The sequence below is a fragment of the Scyliorhinus torazame genome, chromosome 13, assembly GCF_047496885.1.
Source record: "Scyliorhinus torazame isolate Kashiwa2021f chromosome 13, sScyTor2.1, whole genome shotgun sequence".
In the NCBI taxonomy this organism is placed as follows: Eukaryota; Metazoa; Chordata; class Chondrichthyes; order Carcharhiniformes; family Scyliorhinidae; genus Scyliorhinus; species Scyliorhinus torazame.
The window spans coordinates 177,459,712-177,482,708 of NC_092719.1; the positions used below are offsets into that span (position 1 = coordinate 177,459,712).

Consider the following 22,997-nt stretch of genomic DNA (forward strand, 5'->3'; position numbering starts at 1 on the left):
GGGGGGGGGGGTTTGTTTGTAAGGTGGAAATATTGTTATTGAAAAATTCTCAATAAAAACATATTTTAAAAATAAAAAACGTTCTCTGAGTTTCTCATCTTTGATGCCAAAAACGATTTGATCCCTGATCATTGAGTGTGACAAAATTGAGAAATTACAGGTTTGTGACTTTAATCTTAAATCAGTAACGAAGCAATCTACAGATTCTCCATCTTTCTGCACTCTTGTTTTAAAAACAACTCGTTCATACGTTTCATTAATTTGAGCTTTGCAGTGAAGATCAAATTTTTGAATAACTATATCAAATTTATTTTTATCATCTTCCATGGAGAATTGGAAAGAGTTATAGCTCCAATAGCCTGTGGTCCAGCCATTGCTAAAAATAACACGAGTTTTCTGTTATCACTAGCATTACCTAAATCTGAGGCAGAGAGGTATAGTTGAAATTGCTGCTTACATATTTTCCAATTTACACCAATTTTACGAGAAGTCTGGAATTGTTTCAGAGTCTGCAATTTCTCCATTAGGTCTGGACTTGTCTGTGTGCGTTGAAGTAACAGGTCTGGAAGCAGTCTTGCCGTCGAAGTCCGAGCGCGTGCTGGTTTTCTTTCTTCTTAGATTCTATCTAATTCTAGCTAAATTACTTCAGTAATTTTCTGGTACCATGTTATGTTCCTTGTATTGTTCTCCAAGATAGACAAAGTCGTAGTGTTTACAAAGAACATAGAGCTATATGTTTAAACCAATGCTAGTTTATTTTACACTACTTGAAATGGTTCACACACTCTATTGAGTAACTGCTAACAAAATAATAGTATTGAATCTATGTTACAGTAATTAATTCTCTCTCACTAATACAACCTACACTCTAACTCAATCTCACACTATACTTCTTCATCAGCTTCTCCACAGCTTCTCCTTAGATTATGCATATAATTACAACCCTGCCTGCCAGTGTTCTTCTCAGTGCTACACAATCAGCTAGGCCAGACTGCAGCAGTCCACAGCAAATGTTACAGTCTTCAGCCAAACCCTCAAAGGCTAGAGCTGTATAAAATCATGCACCATGGCCATTTGAAGTGTTCTCAATGGAAATTCAGCAAACCACCTCCCAAGCTGGAGCCAATGGGGATACTCCTTACAGCAACACTAGATTGATAACCAAGCAAAGAAGGCCGGCACAAAGGGACTGCACAGGGTTTTCTTTTATTGTTCTTTTTAAATATTATATGTAGATGGAATTTAGATTTTAGATACATTTTCTGAGCTTTTGATTTGGTGGTGGTGATAATATATTTATATTTAGTGAAATGAGGGCATTATGGTGTATGGGCTAAAGGAATGCATAGTGTGGTAATAATAACAGTAGGTAATGATTGTGGAGATATTGGCGTATTCCAGCTGCTTTTCATCCTTCTCCGCATCCTGCACTTCATGTGATGGTAAGGGCTGGCTCTTTATAAAGTTATGCAGACAATGATAGATACATGGTGAGGGCTCCTTTTGAATGGTCCAGACAGTGGAAACACTATTTGAGCACACCAGCTGCCTGTTCAATAATGTTTTTGACAGTGGTTTTCATACCAGCAAAACAGGCATAGCCCAATCGAATTTCTAAACCTTTGTTTCCTGGACAGAAAATATATGAACAGGGATAACTTGTACTGCACAGATGGCTGCTGAAACAATTAAAATTGGAATTAAAAGAACATTTAAATTGTACAATGATGCACTGTTAGAATTGATTCAGTTTGCTTCTAAGGGACAACTGAAATATGATAGTTAACTCATCCATAAAATAGTCTATATGTGTTCATATTTAAGAATGATTCTTTCTAAACTAAACACACATATGTTTTGCATGTATATGAAACAATTTATTCAGGTTTTGGTGGCTATGCAGGTGTCCAACATATTTATAAGTCTCAAAACTAATCCTTGTGAAGAAACAAATGCAAATTGTATTATTTTTAACAATCCTACCTTGATCCTTTAATTGAGCTCAAATAAGGCATGAATGCAATTTAGAAGTTGCAACCTAGATTCATCTACATATGGTGCATCAGTAATTTCATTCTGACTAATTTGATATGATTATTATATGCAACTGGCAAAGTCATGTGTTCTTTTAAGTACAGAAAATTACAAATCAATGTCATGCTGCTTGTCATTCGCTCCTTGCTTGAATTAGTGCATGTACCCAGTGTGCATTAAAATATGCATTTACTGATCTCTTTATAATCTCCCAAGTTGGACAGCATTCATGCCATGCTTAATATATACAACCACTCAAGAGAAAGGCTCAATTATTAATTTTTAACTAGCTGACCTGGGCTCTTTATTTTACAGCTGCCCTGAAACACAGGCTGAAATTGATTGTAGCAAAAGAGCTTTCAGCTTTTAGTTATACAGTCAAGCATGTTTTTTTATTAAATGTAAGAAGCGTATATGTGTGTCTGAACTGGCATATGTGTACTTTGTAGCTGCGTCATTATCTTTCTGCGTATATCTGCCTGTATTTTATGTCTTTGTATCTACACCTGTGTATTTTGTGTCAATGTGAACATTTATTTTATTTTAGATCTTTGTATGTATGTTTCTCGCCTGCTATGCATTTATGCAATTCAACGCATGTACAGTTTACTGTGTGTTTGTGACTACAGTTTACTATGCATTGATCTGTCTATGACTTATAAAATAATTTATGTATATTCCTGTGCTTTAGACTTTCTGTTCAGTATATCAGTGTACATATCAGTGTGCGTCAGTGTTAACGTAGCTTTACTCACCATAATGAACCACAGCATGTTGCATTGTCACCCCCTCCACCTCCAGCATTGTCTGTGTTATCAGATTCCATTTCACCAATAGGCATATTTGCTATTGTTTGACGTCAAAATATAAATAAAATTGATAATTTACTTACTTTTCCATCTGTCACATTTTTCTGAAATATAGATTTTCTTGAAGATGTATATTAAAGACAAAAATCAAAACAATGTTGACCATGATTACTTAACAAACGTGGTGGAGATTCTCAATGGAGAACATAACCCTTCACAATTAAACAAATGGTAAAATAGTCTTACAAAATAAATGTAACATTATAGCTGAAGTAGCAGTTGTAATAACATGCCAGAATTGCCTTGGAGTAACATGAGTCGAAAACTATCGGTGGTTATTTTTAATCCCTTGCACATTTAGGGGACGATTTCAGCCCACATTTGTCATCAGAGAGAACGGCGACACAGGTGAAAAATCCAGAGCTTTTCCCCACCCCTCAGCAGCAATGTCACGAGATTCCCGCCCACAAAAGGCGGGAACTTAATTAAAATGTATTACAATAATTTTTTGTATTATTAACGGTCCCCATCAATAAATATTCATACCTCACCAATGTGATGTCATGTCAGCGCCCATTTTAAAAACGGGATTCAGTCGAGGGGAACCCTCTAGGGCATAAAGGTAAGTATAGCCCCTGGGGGAGAGGGACATGCCGTGCAGTGCCCTGGCACTGCCCCTAGAACAGGTTGGTATGGCCAGGTTGGCAATGCCACCGTGTGCCGGGGGCAGACCCACGTGAGCGCCTCCTTGGGGGCAGGGGATGTTTCCATTTATGTGTCGGGGAGAGGGTGGAAGACCAGGCAGTGAGGACGGAACTTGCATGCATGGGGGGGTCATAGAAGGGGCGAATGCCGGTGATACTTCCTTGGAGGTGGTACACACCATTTTCCAGTCTGAGTCTGACACTTTGAAAAAATATGATAAGATCCCACCCACAATTCTAGGATAATTCAAGAAAGTGTAATTTCCAGCTACAAAGAATGATTATGTGTTCAAAACGTGTTATTTGAATTAACTTTACAGATGAATTGTTCTGTAGACTATTAACTGAATTAACTATAGAATGTTTACAGACTTATTGAAGATTCTACAGTATTCACCTAAAGCTTACAAGTGATACATTTGGTAATCCTGCATTCCCAGTGGGAAGCAATATTCAAAGCGAGTTGGAAGCCGAGCTGCAACAGCAATATTTTAACACATATTTCCATCGATCAAGCATAGCTCCCAGCTGGAAGCATGCAACTGTTGAATTTACATTTCAAGAACAACTTTCTAAATTTTTTAAATAATGAATGTGAAATCACATCGTTTTCGTTGCCTATGTTTCTGAATTGTGTTCCTGGCACAAACCTCTTGAATCTTCCTTTAAAGTAGAAGAAAGAAAATGCAAATGAATAATTAACGTCAGATGAGATGTATTTTCTTCATTTAATAAACTGATCATTTAATAAATCTTGTGATAAGGTCACAAATGTTGAGCTTAAAGTCTGCTCATCTTGTACCAATATATAAATGTAAGTTGTTGTTGGGAATGAGAAATCATTTTGTTGGGCATCAGTTAATCATTCATACCCTCTGTCCATCTCCTGGGTAGAATGTGCTCAATCTTTCAGAAAGGAGATGGATGTTGAGCAAGGAATGACTGAGTGAACAGGAAATAGCAACGGCTATGGGTTCTAAGAACACTCAAGAAGGTCGACACTATTCAAGGACAAAAAAGTCCAATTAGTACCCCATTCACTCGCCCCACCATTGGTGTACTATGATGCCCAGCAGTAATTTGCCAAGGTTTCTTCAATAAGTCTAGATCACTTAATAGGATAAGGGCAGGAGGTGCATAGAAACACCACCACTGTCAGGTTTCTCCCTCCAAGTCATACACCATCCATTTGAAAACGTATTACTATTCCTTTATCACCATTGTGTCAAAACTGTAAAATTACATGCCTAACATTACTATGGGAGCAGCTACACCACATAAAGTGCAGCAGTTCAAGTTAGTGGCTCAACAATGCCATCTAAAGACAATTAAGGATGGGCAATAAGTATTGACCTTCTCAACAATACCAATAAATGCTTGTAAAATTTAAAATAAATGAATCGTGAAAACCCAAGTTGTTAGAGCCAGAGTTGGTAATTGTAATGGATGATTGTTTCTGACCCAGTCAAGGAAGCTATAAGACACAATGGTCACCTTAATGTGTTGTTTGTAAGTGACCCAGAAAAGGTACAGGAAGTAGAATGTGTAGTAACTTTTCTCCACCTCGTGGGTGGAATGTGCTCAATATTTCAGACAGGAGATGGATATTGAGCAAGAAATGGCTGAATGAATGGGAAATAGCAAAGGCTATGACCTCCAAGAATACTCAATAAGCTCAACACCCAAAGTAATGATCATGGAACAATAAAGTTCAACATGATATGGTAGTCAAAAATTCCTCGGCGCGATTCTCCAGAAAGATTTCTAAATGTTGTAATGAGCGGAAACTGCCCTGAGCTTCCAGGAGCTCGGCCCAGCAAGACCAGCAACGCCATTCAACGTTAATTGATCCACTTAATGAGGCCTCACGGCTTCTCGCCGCAAATGAAGGCTCGCCAGCTGATTCGCCGGCACCACGCTCGTCAGCCCCCGCTAACAAGGTTGAACAGCACTTAAGCAGCAGTTGCTCAGCCAACCCCAGCCAATTGTTGCCCTTGCAACAATGGCACCCAGGACACCGGCCCGAGGATTCAGGGATGCAGATCTGGCCAGGCTCCCAAGATGCAGTGGAGGCCTGGAAGGATGTCCTGTTTCCCCCAAGGGTTCTGGAGGGTCAGCTATAAGGCAGCCAGTGCCGCCTGGGAAGAGGTGGCTGCGGCTGTGAGTGCCGGGAGTGTGACAAAGAGGACTGGATTTCAGTGCTGGGAAAACTTCAACGACCTATACCGGGGAGCACGAGTGAGTAAACACCAACACTGCTGGTGGAGAGCCTGGTGCACGATGTTGGCACCATTAGTGAAGGTGTCCAAGGCGCAGTTGGTGAGGGCCAAGGCTGAGAGTCTCGGCAGAATGTCTGACTCGCTGGGGGATGTGACCCAGTACCATGCTGTCCTTGATGAGGTGCTGCAGGACATGTCCTGCTCTCAGATGGGAATGGACGAGGCACTGCAAAGCTTGTCCCAGTCGCTGGTGGGAATCGTTGAGAAGCTGCCGAGCATGTTCCAGTCACTGAGGAGCATCGCCTAAGGCGTCAATACGATGGTGTAGACCATGGGGAACCGCCAGGGCTGGCAAAGCAGATGATGCAGGGGCAGCTGGGGCTTGAAACAACTGCCCCTCCATCCCAAGGTGAACCCGAGGGCACTATAGGCACCGAACAGGAGGAGGTGCCAACCCGGACCCGTCTCATAGAGTGGTGACAGTGGCCACCAGTTTCCCCACCCCTCTCCAGTCCCTCCAGCCCCAGTGCCCCCGGAAGATGGCTGCCAGGGGCATCAAAGGCCACGGGATGAGGTAAGCAGCTGGCTGCCTCCACCTCTGATGTGCATCCTGGGGACACACCTAGATGTAGTGGTAGAGCTAGGAGGGCCAAGCACCGAGGGGGTGGATGGGGTGGAGGGGGCAGCACCATCAGGAGAGTGGGGAATTGTTACACACAATAACCACCTTTATGTACAACTAGTATGATGCCTCTTTCACTTTCTTACAAAATGCGGGCCGACCTCTGTACATTTGGCCCATCTCTCCAGGCATCTCCCCCTCCCAGTGGCATTCACCCACCCTCTCGTCGTAGAGATGTCCCCGAAGCTGTGTCCCATCCCCTGGCTGTTCGGATGTTGGCTGCTGTGTGTGTGGTGTCACCTCCCACGGTGTTCAGGCACAGTGTCCAGGCATCAAGGTGTGATTGGGATGCAAGCAATGAGCTGCACATGCTACATGGCCCGCCTACCCACGGAAATCCATTTGGGTTGTGTGAAGTGCTCACTTTACCATGATTGCCAATTCTCTATTAGCAATAGCCTTCAGCCGCAAGGCCAGAGGCCTCAGGAGTCTGTGGGGGTTATGTGGGGCAGATGGGCATGGACAAGGATTGCCCTGGAATGGGTACACATGATCCAGGGGTTGGCATGCTGGTGCCGCATGCCATTGCTGCCCGGTTGCCCCCGCAGCGCCCTCCCCCACCCTCCCATGGCGGCCAACCTCTGGGGAGGGTTCTCCACTCACGGCCAAAGGTCACCTATCCCTGCCAAGCACTGGGATGGCAAACCCAGCACCACAGGGCTCTTTGCCTGCGAGCAAAGGTGGTTACTCATCTCCTCGGCTCCCCACAGAAGCCCCTCCGTCAGTTCACGCTTTTCAAAAGGAGTTCTAATCGGAGCCAGAGTGACCACTTTCTGGAGAGGCCGCTGAATGACGGGAGGCCGTTGGAGAAGGGGTGGCTCTCATTAATTATATGGAAATAGGGCTTAAGTGGTGATAATTGGTTTCTCGCCCCATTACAGCGAGATCCCAATTTCGCCTACGAGAGCAAACCGGTTGCATCGCAAACTGTTTGGTGCCTGGCACGGTTCTTGTTTTCACCTCTCTCGCTATTCACCAGCCTCGTTTCATTTGAGCAAGGGAATAACGAGGCCGGAGAATCGAGCCCCTAATGTGAAATTCAGGGCGCGATTCAACCAAAGATTTTCTAAGGATACAATTCTCTCAAAAGGGAACAGAGTTCCATAGTGAGCCCGTTTAGCCGCATGTTTCCCGGTGCTCGCAGTGCTGAGAAACACATGGCTATTCAATGCGACTTGCATTGTAAAGGGGCCTGAACGAGGAACATGCAGCCGAGGCCGCACATAGCCTCATTTTGTACAATAGGGAGCTCCACTCGCCGGAACTCCCCAGTATAGTGAGAGATTGGGATGCCCCGGAGCAATCCCCAACCTCCTCCCCAGCCCAAGCACGGACCCCCCTCCTGCATCCCACCCATCACCCATGCAGGACAACCTGGCACCTTGGCAGTCCATGTTTGTGTCTTTCACATCCTCAGGCTGGGTGCCGCCCTGCACACATGCGCAGTTTATTTCTTTTACGTCTTTAGTCCAGGAACTGGCCCTGTGCACGTGCACAGAAGAAAAAGAAGAAAAGTGAATCAGCGCCAAACTGCCGGTCAAGTGAGCTGAAGAGAGGGATTTTCACAGTAACTTAATTGCAGTGTAATGTAAGCCTACTTGTGACACTAATACAGATTATTATTATCAGGTGTCATCCCAGGGAGCAGAACATGGAGAGGGGGGTCAGGGAGAAGGTCCCAAACCAAGAAAAATGTCCCAAACCAAAGAGTGGGACAGGAAGAGGTCCCAAGAGAAAGCCCCAGGCAGGGACAAAGGACAAGGATCAGAAATAGATCCCAATCAGTCAAAAAAAACAATAGAAGCAGATAAAAATGTCAAAGCAAAATACTGCGGATGCTGGAATCTGAAACAAAAACAGAAAATACTGTACAATCACAGCAGGTCTTGCAGCATTTGTGGAAGGGGAAGGGAGCTAGCGTTTCGAATCTGGGTGACTCTTTGTCAAAGCCCAGATAAAAAGGTTCTGAGTTAAAGAAAAAGCTGAGGGAGGTACACTTGAAGCAAAGCAGGCTTAAGAGAAGCCCTGACTATCCAAGAGGGCAGCTGAAGGTTGGTGACTCTGTGCTGCAGGCTGTAATGATAAATAAACCCTTTTGGGGTATGGCGACATTGAAGGTGAGATTGAAACCCTGGAGGTGGATTCTTGTTTAAGTCATCCAAGTGGGAGCAACATTTGGGGAGAATTACAAGGCAAGTTCTTCGAATATGTGGATTGGAAATGCTCGTGAGAAAAACAGAGTTTTGGTAAGACCAATTGGCTCACAGTGTGACAAGCGCCTGGATGGGTTGTTGGGAAGTCCATGGAATCTGCTTTGATTGCATCTGTAATTTACTTTGGAGTGTGGTGTGTCTGACCATAGTTGTTCAGTTGGCTCACATGTACTGCATACTTACCCTGAATATTAGACTATAAGACAGATATGGTAAATTGTTTTATCTATCAAAATTTGTTTGTGTCTGTAAAGAGATAGTTAGGGTGAAGGGATAGTAAATATTTGAATCACTTTATTGTGTTTGTATTGAGATCTTTCCAAACTTTTTGTCTGATGTAATATAGTTCATTTTTCCAGTTAAGTTATTACTTTTTTCTTTGTGTTAAAAGTTCATCAGCAGATTCCTATGAATGTATTCAGTAACTTACATCCTCGGTTTCTAAATTAAAATCGAAGTTAGAGTCCATCAAGCCAGATATCACTCTGGGATCTGACTTGTCCAGTATTATCAGCTGGACTTGTTAACAGTCTCATCTGTAAGACAGCGGGGAGGATTCTCCGTTACCCAACGTCGAAATTGGGAAAGGTGATTGGGCGAAGAATAGATCCGACGTTGATAATCGCGGCAGGTGCTGGTTTGGCGGCAAATCGCAATGCTCCGCCCCATCCAAATCGGCGTCATTGCGATGCACGATGTGCATTGTTGTGACTGCGTTCGCATCTCATTATCTTAATAAACTTTTAATACCAAGCATTTTACCTCATTCCATATGCTGTATGCAACAGGTTAAGGATGCCCTGTCTCCAATGAGCTGAGTTCCTGAGCGCGAGCCACATGTGGTCTCAACAGTTGTGAGCTTCCGTGTTGGCCATGGAGAGAGAGGGCGAACGGACAGTGATCGCCTTACCTCGCCGACAGTCGTTCCACTGGCCGGGGGGGCTTCTGCCAGGGCTGGGTGCAGTAGTGGGGGCTGTCCGGGAGGTTTGCTGTGGGGTCGGGGTGGACGGGTACATGATCCAGCACAACTGGCGCCATCTTTACGGGCGTGACCAGTACGTGTGTGGGGTGTTGTAAGTGTACGCGCGGCTGCAACTTGTCAGCCCTGCACGTGTCCAGCACGGACCCGGCGATTCTCCCACTATTTTTCTCGTGTTCCACGGGTGATTCACGTGACACCCATGCTAGCCCCTCACCGATATCGGAATCGGTGCGGGTGTGGCCCCTTTTTTTCCATCGTGGAACTCCATGGATCCTCCGTTGGCATCAGCACTTAGCCACAGGAATGTAGAATTCAGCATGGCCAACAGTGCAACACTCCCGCAGTTATGCAGTGGACTATCAGCCTTGGTTTTTGTGCTCATATCCAAGGGTGGACTGAAACCCACAATCTTGTGACTCAGAGGAAAGAGTGTTATCAACTTAGCCATCCCCCTCAAAGAAAAGTGGTTCACTGAAAACAATACAAGAAATTGAAGGACCAGAAAAATACTTAACAGTAAAATGTTATTTTCGTGCAACATCAAGAACACAGTCAGAATCTGATTTGAATATGCAGATAAAAATAGCAAATGTTCTGCATGACTTAATTCCTCCAAGAATTCACAAGGAAGTCATGAGCAAAATATTATTTCCAAACAAGGACATCCCAAGTGAAATTAATGAATTTATATATGTGATGCATATATAAAGTGCTAGACTAGCCATTTAGGCTTAAAATAAATAATTTCCTTGGATTAGATGGTATTTATCCCAGAGTGCTTTAATAAACTAGGAAAGAAATATTGGTTGTGGGCAAAGGGCCTGTATTATAAGCCTGCACCAAAGGGAAGGAATGAAGTTAACAATGAGAGGTAGGCTAATCTGCTGTGGAAGGAGAAGGTTGCTCTATGAGACATCAGGAAATGTCTGCAGCAATTACATGCCAGTGTCATTGTGGCTTTATGGATTGCCCTATACATTGCTGGAAGCAAGGTCATACCAGTGGTGGAAAAGTGCCCATTACTGGTACAAACCTGCCAGCTGCCATCCAGCAGATTTAATGATAACAGTTAGGAAATCTATAAGGGGTGTGAAATGTTCAATATATGATGTTGAGATCGCACGCACATTTTGCTGTCGGTGGTTCTCGTTAAGGTCAATTTCATACCTCTTTCCAGGATAGAAATTCATCGGCAATGCAACTTATGCCCAAACTGGGAGGTCTGATGCCAACCTGAAGTTGAGCCTAAGGTTTTATCAATATTAATTTGTTGAGCTATCACTACTTGTCATGCCTTCACAGGTAATTCATCCATTTGGACTGCTTGCCTCACAGACAACAACTCACTCGCAGCTATCACCTCTAATGCTTGCTGATCCATGCCTGCCAGTAGCTCGATGTTTCTACGAATTTAATATTTGTGGTCTAACTCCTCCCTTTCCCTGCAATCTCCTCCAGAAATGCAACCACGTCTGAACTCTTTCTCAGAATCTGGGATTTAGTGCATTCCTGTGCCCAGGGTCCACCTACCAAAAACCTTTCTATCACTTCACCTCCGTCACTCTTCCAATCCACCTCTTTGACAAAGTATAACATTAGTCTTCCTAATGTTGCTTTTTTTGACTGGATGTCCATTTGGCCGGACAGTGGACCGGCATGGTTGCACAGTGGTTAGCACTGCTGTCTCACAGCGCTAGGGACCCGGGTTTGATTCCAACCTTAGTTGACTGTGTGAAGTTTGTGCATCAGTTTCTTCCGGGTTTTCCAGTTTCCTCCCACAGGCCAAAGATGTGCGGTTTAGATGGATTGGCTGTGATAAATTGCCCCCTATTCTCCAATGGTTAAGATGGGTTACAGGGATTGGGCATAGGTAGGGTGCTCTTCGGGACGATCGGTGCAGACTAGAAGGGCCGAATGGCCTCGTTCTGCACTGTAGGGATTCTATAATTTACTTATTTCGGATTTTGCCCTTGCAAAGCACCTTGAAATTTGTTTCTACATGAAAAGCACTACATAAACACGGGGTGGCATGCTGGCGCAGTGGTTATCGCTGCTGCCTCACAACGTCGAGGACCTGGGTCCGATCCCGGCCCCGAGTCACTGTCCGTGTGGAGTTTGCACATTCTCCCCGTGTCTGCTTTGGTCTCACCCCACACTCCTAAAATGTTCAGGGTAGGTGGATTGGCCATGCTAAATTGCCCCTTAATTGGAAAATTAAAAAAATATAGAAACATAAACACAAGTTGTTATTCTCATTGTCATCATCAACCTTTAGCATGCTAATGAGCAAGTACGTAGAGAAAATATATATTTGTGAGTATCTTTTAGTGAGAGAGATCATAAACTATACCAACATATATGTATTTTCTTGACCTCAGATTTCATGTGTAGCTACATTAATAACCAAAGGCTATGTCCGATTTGTAAGTCCTTTCATTTTCCCTATATAAACTTGATGAAGACTACATAACTAAACAATTGTAGTGAAATTATTTTACTACAACCGAGGATCTATTTGATTAATTCACAGATTTCAAAATACACAGGAGAATTTTCATCTCTTATAAGCAGTGTTTGCAAATCCATATATGCATAAAGTTGCTATTTTTCCCCATGCACAGCACAGTTTGTGATACAAATATAGAAGTTAACATAAATACTGGGTGTATTAAACATAAGGACCCTTCTATCTGTTTCATATAGGATAATAATTGCAGGAGCACATCGTTCTTAACAAGTCTCCAAATTGGAAAGCAAGTTTTCTGGGCTAAAAATCTTATGATTTAATGACATGACCCAAAGAAAACAGTTTTATATGCACTTTACTTTGTTCACTGCTAATTTTAATATGAATAATTGTTCACTCCTGAGAGGTTTCAGTTTTTTTGTTATTATTGGAGTAGTTGAAATTGGTAATTGGCCATGTCTATATAATTTTATTTCTGTTTATTGGGCAAACAAATAAACTTGAAGCAGCAAGGCAAATTACAATATAAAATGAAAGGAACTGAAATAAAAAATGTAAAATGATTATGCCAAAATATTGACTAGGATCTGGGGCGAAATTCTCCGTTATCGGCAGAAAGTCTGCCGATCGGCGCAAAAAACGGCGCAAATCGGACTTGCGCCACGTCGGAAAAATGGGTCGAAAGTCTCCGGCCCGAAATGGGCTAGCAGCGACGTAACGGGATCCGCGCTTGCGCAGTGGTTCACGCCGTGCAGCATCATACGCGCCGCACGGCGTGACGGCTCATAAGGCCGCGCTGCTCCCCCCCACCTGACCGCAACACCCGACCGCAACGCCCGACTGGATGGCTGGCCGCCGCTCAGCCCCGAGGTTCGAGTCACGGGATGTGGAGGCGCTCCTGGACGCGGTGGAGCAGAGGAGAGACGCCCTGTATCCCGGGCACGGCCGCAGAGTTGCCCCACGCCACAGCCGGTGTCTGTGGAGGGAAGTGGCAGAGGCCGTCACCGCTGCGGCCCTGACACCACGGACAGGCACCCAGTGCCACAAGAAGGTGAACGACCTCGTCAGAGCAGGCAGGGTGAGCCTCCCCCATATCCCCCCTCCCCCATATCCCCCCCTCCGCCATATCCCCCCCTCCCCCATATCCCCCCTACCCCATAATCCCCCCTCCCCATATCCCCCATATCCCCCCTCCCCATATCCCTCCCTCCCCCATATCCCCCCCCATATCCCCCCTCCCCCATATCCCCCCTCCCCATATCCCCCCCTCCCCACATCCCCCACCCCCATATCCCCCCTCCCCCATATCCCCCCTCCGCCATATCCCCCCTCCCCCCTCCCCATATCCCCCCTCCCCCATATCCCCCCTCTCCCATATCCCCCATATCCCCAAGTGAATCCAGCCCTAACCTTAACTTCTGCAATGCACGCGCAACCGATGGCGTGCATTCATATACCTGCCTAACAGTGTTGCCTTTTACCCCTGCCACCTCCCCCCCACAGGATAAGCGCGCACACAATAATAGGGAGCATGTGAGGACTGGAGGAGGCCCCGCTGATGAGAGGCCACTGACCGAACACGAGGAAAGGGCCCTGGAACTGGCTGGCGGACCTGACGACCAGGAGGTTGCTGATGCAGAGGTCGGGGGCATAGTAGCAAGTGAGCCACCGACAGCCCGTCCCCATATCCCCACTCCCCTATATCCCCCTCCCCCATATCACCTGATCACTGCCTGATGTCTAACCATGCATGCTTCATTGTGTATCGCAGAACCAAACGTCCAGGCACCCATCCCCGCAGATGCAGACCGACCGCAGGATGCCCCTCGGAGGCCACGGGAGACGGAGAGACACGAACCCTCCAGCATGCGACGCCCGCAGGATGCCCCTCGGAGGCCACGGGAGACGGAGAGACCCGCACCCTCCAGCATGCGACGCCCGCAGGATGCCCCTCGGAGGCCACGGGAGACGGAGAGACACGAACCCTCCAGCATGCGACGCCCGCAGGATGCCCCTCGCACACCACGGGAGACGGAGAGACCCGCACCCTCCAGCATGCGACGCCTGCAGGATGCCCCTCGGAGGCCACGGGAGACGGAGAGACCTGGAGCAACAGGGAGACGACACCCCCGTCACGTGCGGGAGCGACCACCCAGCGACGAGGGGGGCAGCCACAGGCCCCCGTCACATCCGAGCCAGGACACCACTACCCAGGACACCACTACCCAGGACACCACTACCCAGGACACCACTACCCAGGACACCACTACTCGGGACACCCCTACCCGGGACAGCACTACCCAGGAAGACGAAATACTGGACAGTGACTCAGAGTGGATGGGTGGAGACGAACCCGCACCCCAAAGTGCCATGGACTCAGAGTGGGACGAAGAGCACGACACAACGCCACTGCTGTCACCAACACCCTCCACCATCGCAGAAACACTCACCTCGGTTGAGCACTTTAGTGATGAGGCGTCTGGTACACTCACTGGTGCGCACAACACAGCCGTCCCGGTACAGCAGGTGGAGGTAGGAGCAGCAGAGGGGCCGGGCGGTCGGAGGGCAGCCCAGCCCAAGCGAACATCTGCCGCCCAGATGGATCCCGGGTTCCTGGAGTTACCACACCCACACATAGATCCGATGCAACCACCGACCCGGAGACGAGCGAAGAGGATGACGGGCGGCTTGCGGCGGCTGCAGTCGCAGGTGGAGGAGTCCACCCGCGTCCAGGAGCTGGGAGTGGTGCCGGTCATGCGTGCCACCCAAGCTGACAGCGCACGGGTGGCGTCCGCGGTGGAGGCAATGGGTGCGACGGTGTCAGACATGGGGAACGGTTTGCGAGGCCTGGGGCTTTCCGTGCGGGCGGCGTCTGTGGCCCAGGAAATGGCTGCCCTCTCACAGGAGGCCATGAGCCAGTGCCAGCGCCAGATGGCAGAGGCGCTCAACGCCATAGCCCAGTCTCAGCAGGCCATGGCCCAGTCCCTGCAGGCCATCGCTGAGGGCATCGGCGCCAGTGGCCATGTGCGAGCCGGCGTCGCACTGTCACAGACAGGGTTTGCCAACCCTCTGGGCTCCATGGCAGCAAACCTGCAGACCCCTGTCGATACCAGCACGGGCCTCCAGGACTGGCAGCGCCAGATGTCGGGGGGGCGTCGGATGGCCAGTCCGTTCGCATCCCCCACCCATGTAGAGGCCTGGGGGCCATCGGGCACCCCGAGGGAGGAGGAGGTGGTGTGGTCCGTCGCGGCTCCCCCTGTAGGGGAGGTCCCGGTACACCGCGACACCTCGGACTCCCCCCCTTCCGTCCCAGGTGCATCGGGTGGGCAACGGGCAGGACAGGCTGGCAGCTCGCCATCCCAGTCGCCCGGGCCGCAGCCTGGCCCATCTAGGCCAGGACGCCCCAGGAAACGGCCGCCAAAGGGATCCAGTGTCAGAGGGCAGGAATCACAGGAGTCCACCTCCAGTTCTGCTGTACCGTCTGGGGAACCACGTAGACGTAGTCAAAGGGCCCGTAAGGCCAAACAATTAGACACTGAGTAAGTTGGCACGGGTGCAGGGCACAGATGAGTTTTAGGGGCTAGGGCACGTGCATGAACTCGTTTGGTTATTAAAGTCAATGTTACACCTACAGAAGCTGCCTTTGTGCTCTGTCCAAAGCGTGCGGGGGTGTCATGTACGTTGAGCGCAAGTGTGTGTGTGAGGGGTGGTCTTACCTCAGCCCCAGGTGAGTCTGCCCCCTTCCCCCTGGGCCGCCATCAACATCCCCCGGGCAGAGGACGGGACCGTGCGCTGCAGTGTCACAGCCGCATGCAGGGATGGTCCGGGTGGATGGTGGTACTGTGGCCAGGGGTCATACATAGTCCAACGATGTAGAGCCAGGAGCTCACCGCAGGGCGGGTTGTCATCATCCTCCATGGCCTGCAATAGACACGTGTCCGGGATTGAATTTAAGAGCCGTGAGGTGATGATGCAGCTGTACAAAACTTTAGTAAGGCCACATTTGGAGTACTGTGTACAGTTCTGGTCGCCTCATTTTAGGAAGGATGTGGAAGCTCTGGAAAAGGTGCAAAGAAGATTTACCAGGATGTTGCCTGGAATGGAGAGTAGGTCTTACGAGGAAAGGTTGAGGGTGCTAGGCCTTTTCTCATTAGAGCGGAGAAGGATGAGGGGCGACTTGATAGAGGTTTATAAGATGATCAGGGGAATAGATAGAGTAGACAGTCAGAGACTTTTTCCCCAGGTGGAACACACCATTACAAGGGGACATAAATTTAAGGTGAAAGGTGGAAGATATAGGAGGGATATCAGAGGTAGGTTCTTTACCCAGAGAGTAGTGGGGGCATGGAATGCACTGCCTGTGGAAGTAGTTGAGTCGGAAACATTAGGGACCTTCAAGCAGCTGTTGGATAGGTACATGGATTACGGGAAAATGATATAGTGTACATTAATTTGTTCTTAAGGGCAGCACGGTAGCATTGTGGATAGCACAATTGCTTCACAGATCCATGGTCCCAGGTTCGATTCCGGCTTGGGTCATTGTCTGTGCGGAGTCTGCACGTCCTCCCCGTGTCTGCGTGGGTTTCCTCCGGGTGCTCCGGTTTCCTCCCACAGTCCAAAGATGTGCGGGTTAGGTGAATTGGCCAATGATAAATTGCCCTTAATGTCCAAATTGCCCTTGGTGTTGGGTGGAGGTGTTGAGTTTGGGTAGGGTGCTCTTTCCAAGAGCTGGTGCAGACTCAAAGGGCCGAATGGCCTCCTTCTGCACTGTAAATTCAATGATAATCTATGATTAATCTAGGACAAAGGTTCGGCACAACATCGTGGGCCGAAGGGCCTGTTCTGTGCTGTATTTTCTATGTTCTATGTTCTATGTGTGAACCCGGCCCGTTGTGCCGCAGGTGGATCAGCAATGGGGGGGGGGGGGGGTGGTGTGCATGCGTGGTGCTGGGTGGGTGGATGGATGGGGGGTGTGGGTGGTCGGCTGTTGCCATGGTGTGCGGTCTGTGGCCATACTACCCGATTCCCACGCCCATCTAGTCAGTGAAGCGGGCGGCTGTCAGTCTGTCCCGTGCCCGCTGGGCCAGCCGGTAACGGTGGACAGCGACCCGCCTGTGTCTACCCCGTCTGCCCTGACCATTACCCCCATTCCCCTCATCTGGGGAGGACTGCGCCTCTTCCTGCTGCTCCTCCACTCCGCCCTCCTCTGCCTGCGGCACATCGCCCCTCTGCTGGGCTATGTTGTGCAGGACGCAGCACACCACAATGATGCGGCCGACCCTGTCTGACCGATACTGGAGGGCGCCCCCAGAGAGGTCCAGGCACCTGAAACGCATCTTCAGCACGCCAAAGCACCTCTCTATCACTCCCCTTGTCGCTACATGGGCATCATTGTAGCGCTTCTCCACCTCATTGCGTGGCCTCCGTATAGGCGTCATCAGCCACGATCGCAATGGGTAGCCCCTGTCGCCCAGCAACCAGCCCCTCAGCCGGGGATGGCGTCCCTCGTTCATGCCGGGGATGGATGACCGTGACAACACGTATGAGTCGTGTACACTGCCTGGTTAATGGGCGCAGACGTGCAGGATCATCATGCGGTGGTCGCAGACCACCTGTATGTTCATCGAATAGGTCCTCTTCCTATTGGTGAACACGGCCCTGTTATCTGCAGGTGGCCGCACGGCGACGTGCATCCCATCGATCGCGCCCTGGACCATGGGGAACCCGGCCACGGCAGAGAAGCCCACGGCCCGGGCATCTTGGGTGGCCCGGTCCACGGGGAAGCGGATGTAGCGGTGTGCCATGGCATATAGGGCATCTGTCACTGCCCGGATGCACCGATGCACCGATGACTGCGATATGCCGGACAGGTCCCCACTACGGTGCCTGGAATGACCCCGTTGCATAAAAGTTCAGGTCCACTGTAACCTTGACGGACACGGGGAGAGGGTGTCCCCCGCCAGTGCCACGCGGTGACAGGTGTGCCAGCAGGTGGCAGATGTGTGCCACGGTTTCCCACCTCGTCCGAAGTCTCCTCCTGCATTTCCGGTCCGTGCGGTCCTGGTATGACTGCCGGGGCCGGTACACACGGGGCGCCCTCGGGTGCCTCCGTTGCCGTGGGGCCGCGACGTCTTCCTCCCCCTCCTCGTCCTGTCGGTCAGGTGTCTCTCCAGCCTGGGCGGCTGCCGCCTGTCCATCTGCGGCAGCCTGCGCCGCTTCTCTGACACGCTCCTCCTCCTCCTCCTCCTCATCCAGGGCAACATAGACATGAGTGGCTGCCGCCACGGCAGCCAACATCGCTGGATGATCGGAAAACATGACGGCCTGGTGGGGGGGGAGGGGAATGACGACATGTCATCATTGCCCATATCCCCTCCTCCCCCCAGCCAGGTGGCATGGACCGCATGGGTCCAACTGTTGGAGGATGGCACCTGGCCAGGTGGACCAACTCACTTGCCCTCGCATCCCCCTCCCCGGCACGGACCCCCCATCCCCCTCCCCGGCACGGACCCCCCCCCCAACCTCCACCCCGGCACGGACCCCCCATCCCCCTCCCCGGCACGGACTCCCGCCCAATCTCCACCCCGGCACGGACCACCCCCAACCTCCACCCCGGCACGGACCCCGCATCCCCCTCCCCGGCTCGGACCCCCCCCCCACAACCTCCACACCGGCACGGATCCCCCATCCCCCTCCCCGGCACGGACCCCCCCCAACCTCCACCCCGGCACGGAACCCCCCCCAACCTCCACCCCGGCACGGACCCCCCCCCCCCCAACCTCCACCCCGGCACGGATGCCCCCCAACCTCCACCCCGGCACGGACCCCCCCCCCCAACCTCCACCCCGGCACGGATCCCCCCCCAACCTCCACCCCGGCACGGACCCCCCCCCCCCCAACCTCCACCCCGGCACGGACCCCCCATCCCCCTCCTCGGCACGGACCCCCCCCAACCTCCACCTCAGCACGGACCCCCCATCCCCCTCCCCGGCACGGACCCCCCCCCCCCATCCCCCTCCCCGGCACGGACCCCCTCCCGGCACTCCCCCGGAGCCCAGCCTACTCTAACCACCCCCCCCCCCCCCCCCCCCCGCCGCACACACACACACACAACCCGAGACACACCTCTCCTCACGCATTCAGACTGCGGCCACGCCATCGCCTGCCCAGAGCCAATCCCCCAGGCCGTCACTCACCTCCACGCTGGTTGGCGTGAACCTGGAGCACAGGGTCACGCCGATGAAAAGGAGGTTTAATTTACGTCGACGTGAACGGTCATCACGTCAACGGGACTTCAGCCCATCCGGAAGGGAGAATATCGGCAGGCCGAAAATCGGCTGCCTTGCGCAGACCCGTGACATTCTCCGACGGCAGCGGCGACATTAACGCCCCGCCGACTTTTCTCCGTTCGGAGACTTCGGCAACCGGCGGGGGCGGGATTCACGGCGGCCAACGGCCATTCTCCGACCCTCTGGGGGGTCGGAGAATGACGGCCCTGATAAGGAGTTATCAAGGTTCGCAGAGCCATCTCTAAATAAATCAAAATCACTTGCTACTTGGCAGGTTCTTTCATTTCTGGTACCACTCACTGATTTTAATGTCATGTGAGAGGAAGGGAAAAATAGTGAATCGTATGAAGGATACAATATAATCTGAGTGTTAAGAAGAATGTGTAAGCCCATAGGCTGAATCAATAGTTAATTGGGAACAAACAATATGCAGTAAAGATATCAGAGTCTGGTTATATTAAGATTACCGAATCCTTTTTATTAATTTGACTAAAGCAGCAATGTATGCAAGTAGTATTTGGGTGAGGAATCATCTTAGGGGCATTTCAGTTACAGCAGGATGAAACTTTGGTTTGACAATTTAAATGTTCTTTTTCATGTTTTATTGTACTTGAATGGAATTTGAGTTCTAACGTTTTCTGTTTGGCCATAATCATAATCAATAGCTGTGCATCATTGTCACCATATTCATTTTGATTTTACATCTGGAACTGGAAGGAAAATAGCTTTTATACATTGTGAATGAGATGAAAATTTGTCACATTAAGTCATCTCACACAGTGTGATTAAAACGCTTGCTGAGAGACAAAAGCACACAGTTCAATTAAAGCACTAAACCTAATGTGGAGATAAATGTACAATGAAAAAAATTCTTAGTAATTTGATTCACAATGAAAGAATGTATAAAACTTGTTTATATCACGCAAAACTCTATTTGATTTTTTTAACCAGTTTTGGCTTTATTTTATTTTAGTTTCAGTATATTTCAAAATTTAACCACTGAATTGCACATTCTACAAAAGTATAGTCAAATGTCAACCTTTTTGTCCATAATCTGGGCCATTCAACCTCTTGCTCTTCTCTACTGAAAAACATGCCTTTGTTATTATGAAACACTGCAAATAATGTAGAAGCACATCTGATCATGCAACCGAGGGAAAACAACATGTACTAATGAAGTAGAAGCCACACAAAGCACAAACAAATCCAAAACAAACAGGAACAAAAATTACCATGTGTTTCAGATGACTGGCTAAACCATGCAAACCTTCCTTTCTTCTTTTCCATTAATTCGGCCAGTGTGACCCCTTCATATCAAATGCATGCAGTAATTCCAGTAATTTAAACATCAGGTGGCAGCAGCAACATAGCAAAGATTAGAATCAGCAATTGACAAAATGTGGTAACATACAACTCTAATGTAACAGAAATAATGCCAGAAACAAAACAAAAAATGAGACACAGAATGCCACATCACAAGTTAGCCAAAACAATAATCAGAATCAGTCAGACGTTTTTGTCCCAGCCTGATATTCATGATTTTACCAATCTCATATATAGTTAATTTCAATTATTATCTCTAAAATTAATGACACAATGCGATATAAAATGTAGCTATTGAAATTATATTTTATGTTTAATTGTAAACAATCTAAGTCCATGGTGAGTTCTTCCCCGGTCTAATAGTGTCTTCTCTATATTTTCTTCCAAACTATGAAACAGCAAACCAAAGCACAGCAGAGTTAATTATACTGTGTGAAGCTGATTAGTAGGTCTAACACATCCAAGAGACTGTCCTTTTAGAATTAATGTTAACTTATAAATTACATGGAATATGTTAATATTCTTATATAATATTATAATAATATTTTCTTAATCCTCTCTAAAATCCTCTGTCTCTTTAGAATCTGGTACTCTTGATCATTTTAAGTGTGGAATCGCAGTGTTTGTGTTGCTTGATTGTTTGAAAATTTTGACTGATTGCGTTGAGTAATATATTACTTGTAAACAAAGTTACTTTTGTAGCTGTTTTGCTCTGTTAGATTTCTCTAAAAAAAGCAACCAAATATTGTTACGAATACCTAGCCAATTTCCAACAAAGAATTCTTCAGAAACAACAACTGCTCCCTGTGTAAGTATTCTGGGCTGGATTCTCCGCACCCTCGTGCCTAAATCGCAGCTGGTATGGAGGTGGAGGATCCATGGGCGGGATTCTCCACTCCCGTGCCGAATTTTCCCGCGATGCCGGTCCGACGCCCTCCCGCGTCCTCCCAAGCGGCGAGAACGGCCCCACCGAGTTCCCCGCGGCGCAGGCCGGAGAATCGCCCGAAATGGCGATTCTCCGGCACCCCTGCTATTTTCAGGCCCGGATGGACCGAGCGGCCAGGCCAAAACGGCGGGTTCCCCTCGGCGCCGTCCACACCTGGTCACTGCCGGCGGGAACAGCGCGGGAATGCTGGGGGGGCGGCCTGCGGGGGAGGGGGGATCCCGCACTGGGGGGACCTCAAATGGGGTTTGGCCCACGATTGGTGCCCACCGATCGTCGGGCCGTCCTCTCTGAAGGAGGACCTCCTTTCTTCCGCTGCCCCACAAGATCCATCTGACATCTTCTTGCGGGGCGGACTCGGCGAGGACGGCAACCACGCATGCGCAGGTTGGCGCCGGCCAACCCGCGCATGCGCGGGTGATGCCAGTTATGCGCCGCCGGCCGCATCATGTATGCGGCGCCGCCTTTACGTGGCGACAAGGCCTGCCGTGTGTAAATGATGCGGCCCGCTCCTAGCCCATTATCGGGCCCTGAATCGGTCGGGATAGGGACCGTTTCGCACCGTCGTGAACATCGACGGTGTTCACGACGGCGTGGGCACTTCGGCGCGGGAGTGGAGAATCCCGCCCAATGTTCCTGCAAGAAATTGGGACCGGCACTGAGTCACCGATTCTGCGGGCCCCGAAACACGTCATATTCGGGGAGTTTGCCACGCTGCTTGGGGCCATTGACAGAAGACCACTCCGACATCTTCCGCCCCCAACCAGCCGAAGTCTCGACGGCGTGGAACTAATGTGCTCCAGCCAGTCGGGATACTCGCGTGACGGCTGCGGACTGCCTGGTCGGGGGGTCTCTTTCTTGGGTCTGGCTCTACGGACCAAGTCCGCCATGGAGCGCGGCGCGGCCGCTGGAGGCCGCCACCGTGCGCATGTGCGGCCTCTGATCTGGAAGTGCGGGGGGCCCATATCTGCAGCAAAAGCTGCAAGATTTACTCCGAGTCCCTGCTAGCCCCCTGCAGGGCTTATAATTAGTAGTCCTTTTACGCCAGTTTTTCTGGCGTGAAACTCCACCGTTTGACGCTGGCATGGGGACATAGACCCAACAATGGAGAATCCAGCCCTCTATATCATAAAATACTCTAATGATTAAACGGCATTGTCTCAGTATATAAAACATACTGGGTTGAATTTCACATGCCAATTTTACAAGTAAAATTACTAGAAAAAGTAGCAAGTAGCAAGGTTAGAGATTATGAGAAGGCCATATTCAGCAAAGGAGGACAAAACAATTGATTAAGAGGATAAATATAGAGTATGAGAGTATACTTGAAAG

At 49.2% G+C, this 22,997-nt stretch overlaps 1 protein-coding gene across 1 annotated transcript in view; it reads right to left on the reverse strand.

Annotated features, from left to right (window-relative positions):
* cacna1db (calcium channel, voltage-dependent, L type, alpha 1D subunit, b) overlaps window positions 1–22,997 on the reverse strand; it is a 1,216,201-nt gene that overhangs the window by 475,920 nt on the left and 717,284 nt on the right. The window contains exons 10-11 of the mRNA XM_072472487.1: window positions 20,632–20,706; window positions 2,790–2,880 (exon numbers count right to left, since the gene is read on the reverse strand). Of these exons, the coding sequence (XP_072328588.1) occupies window positions 2,790–2,880; window positions 20,632–20,706 (166 nt within the window). The remainder of the gene's footprint in view (window positions 1–2,789; window positions 2,881–20,631; window positions 20,707–22,997) is intronic.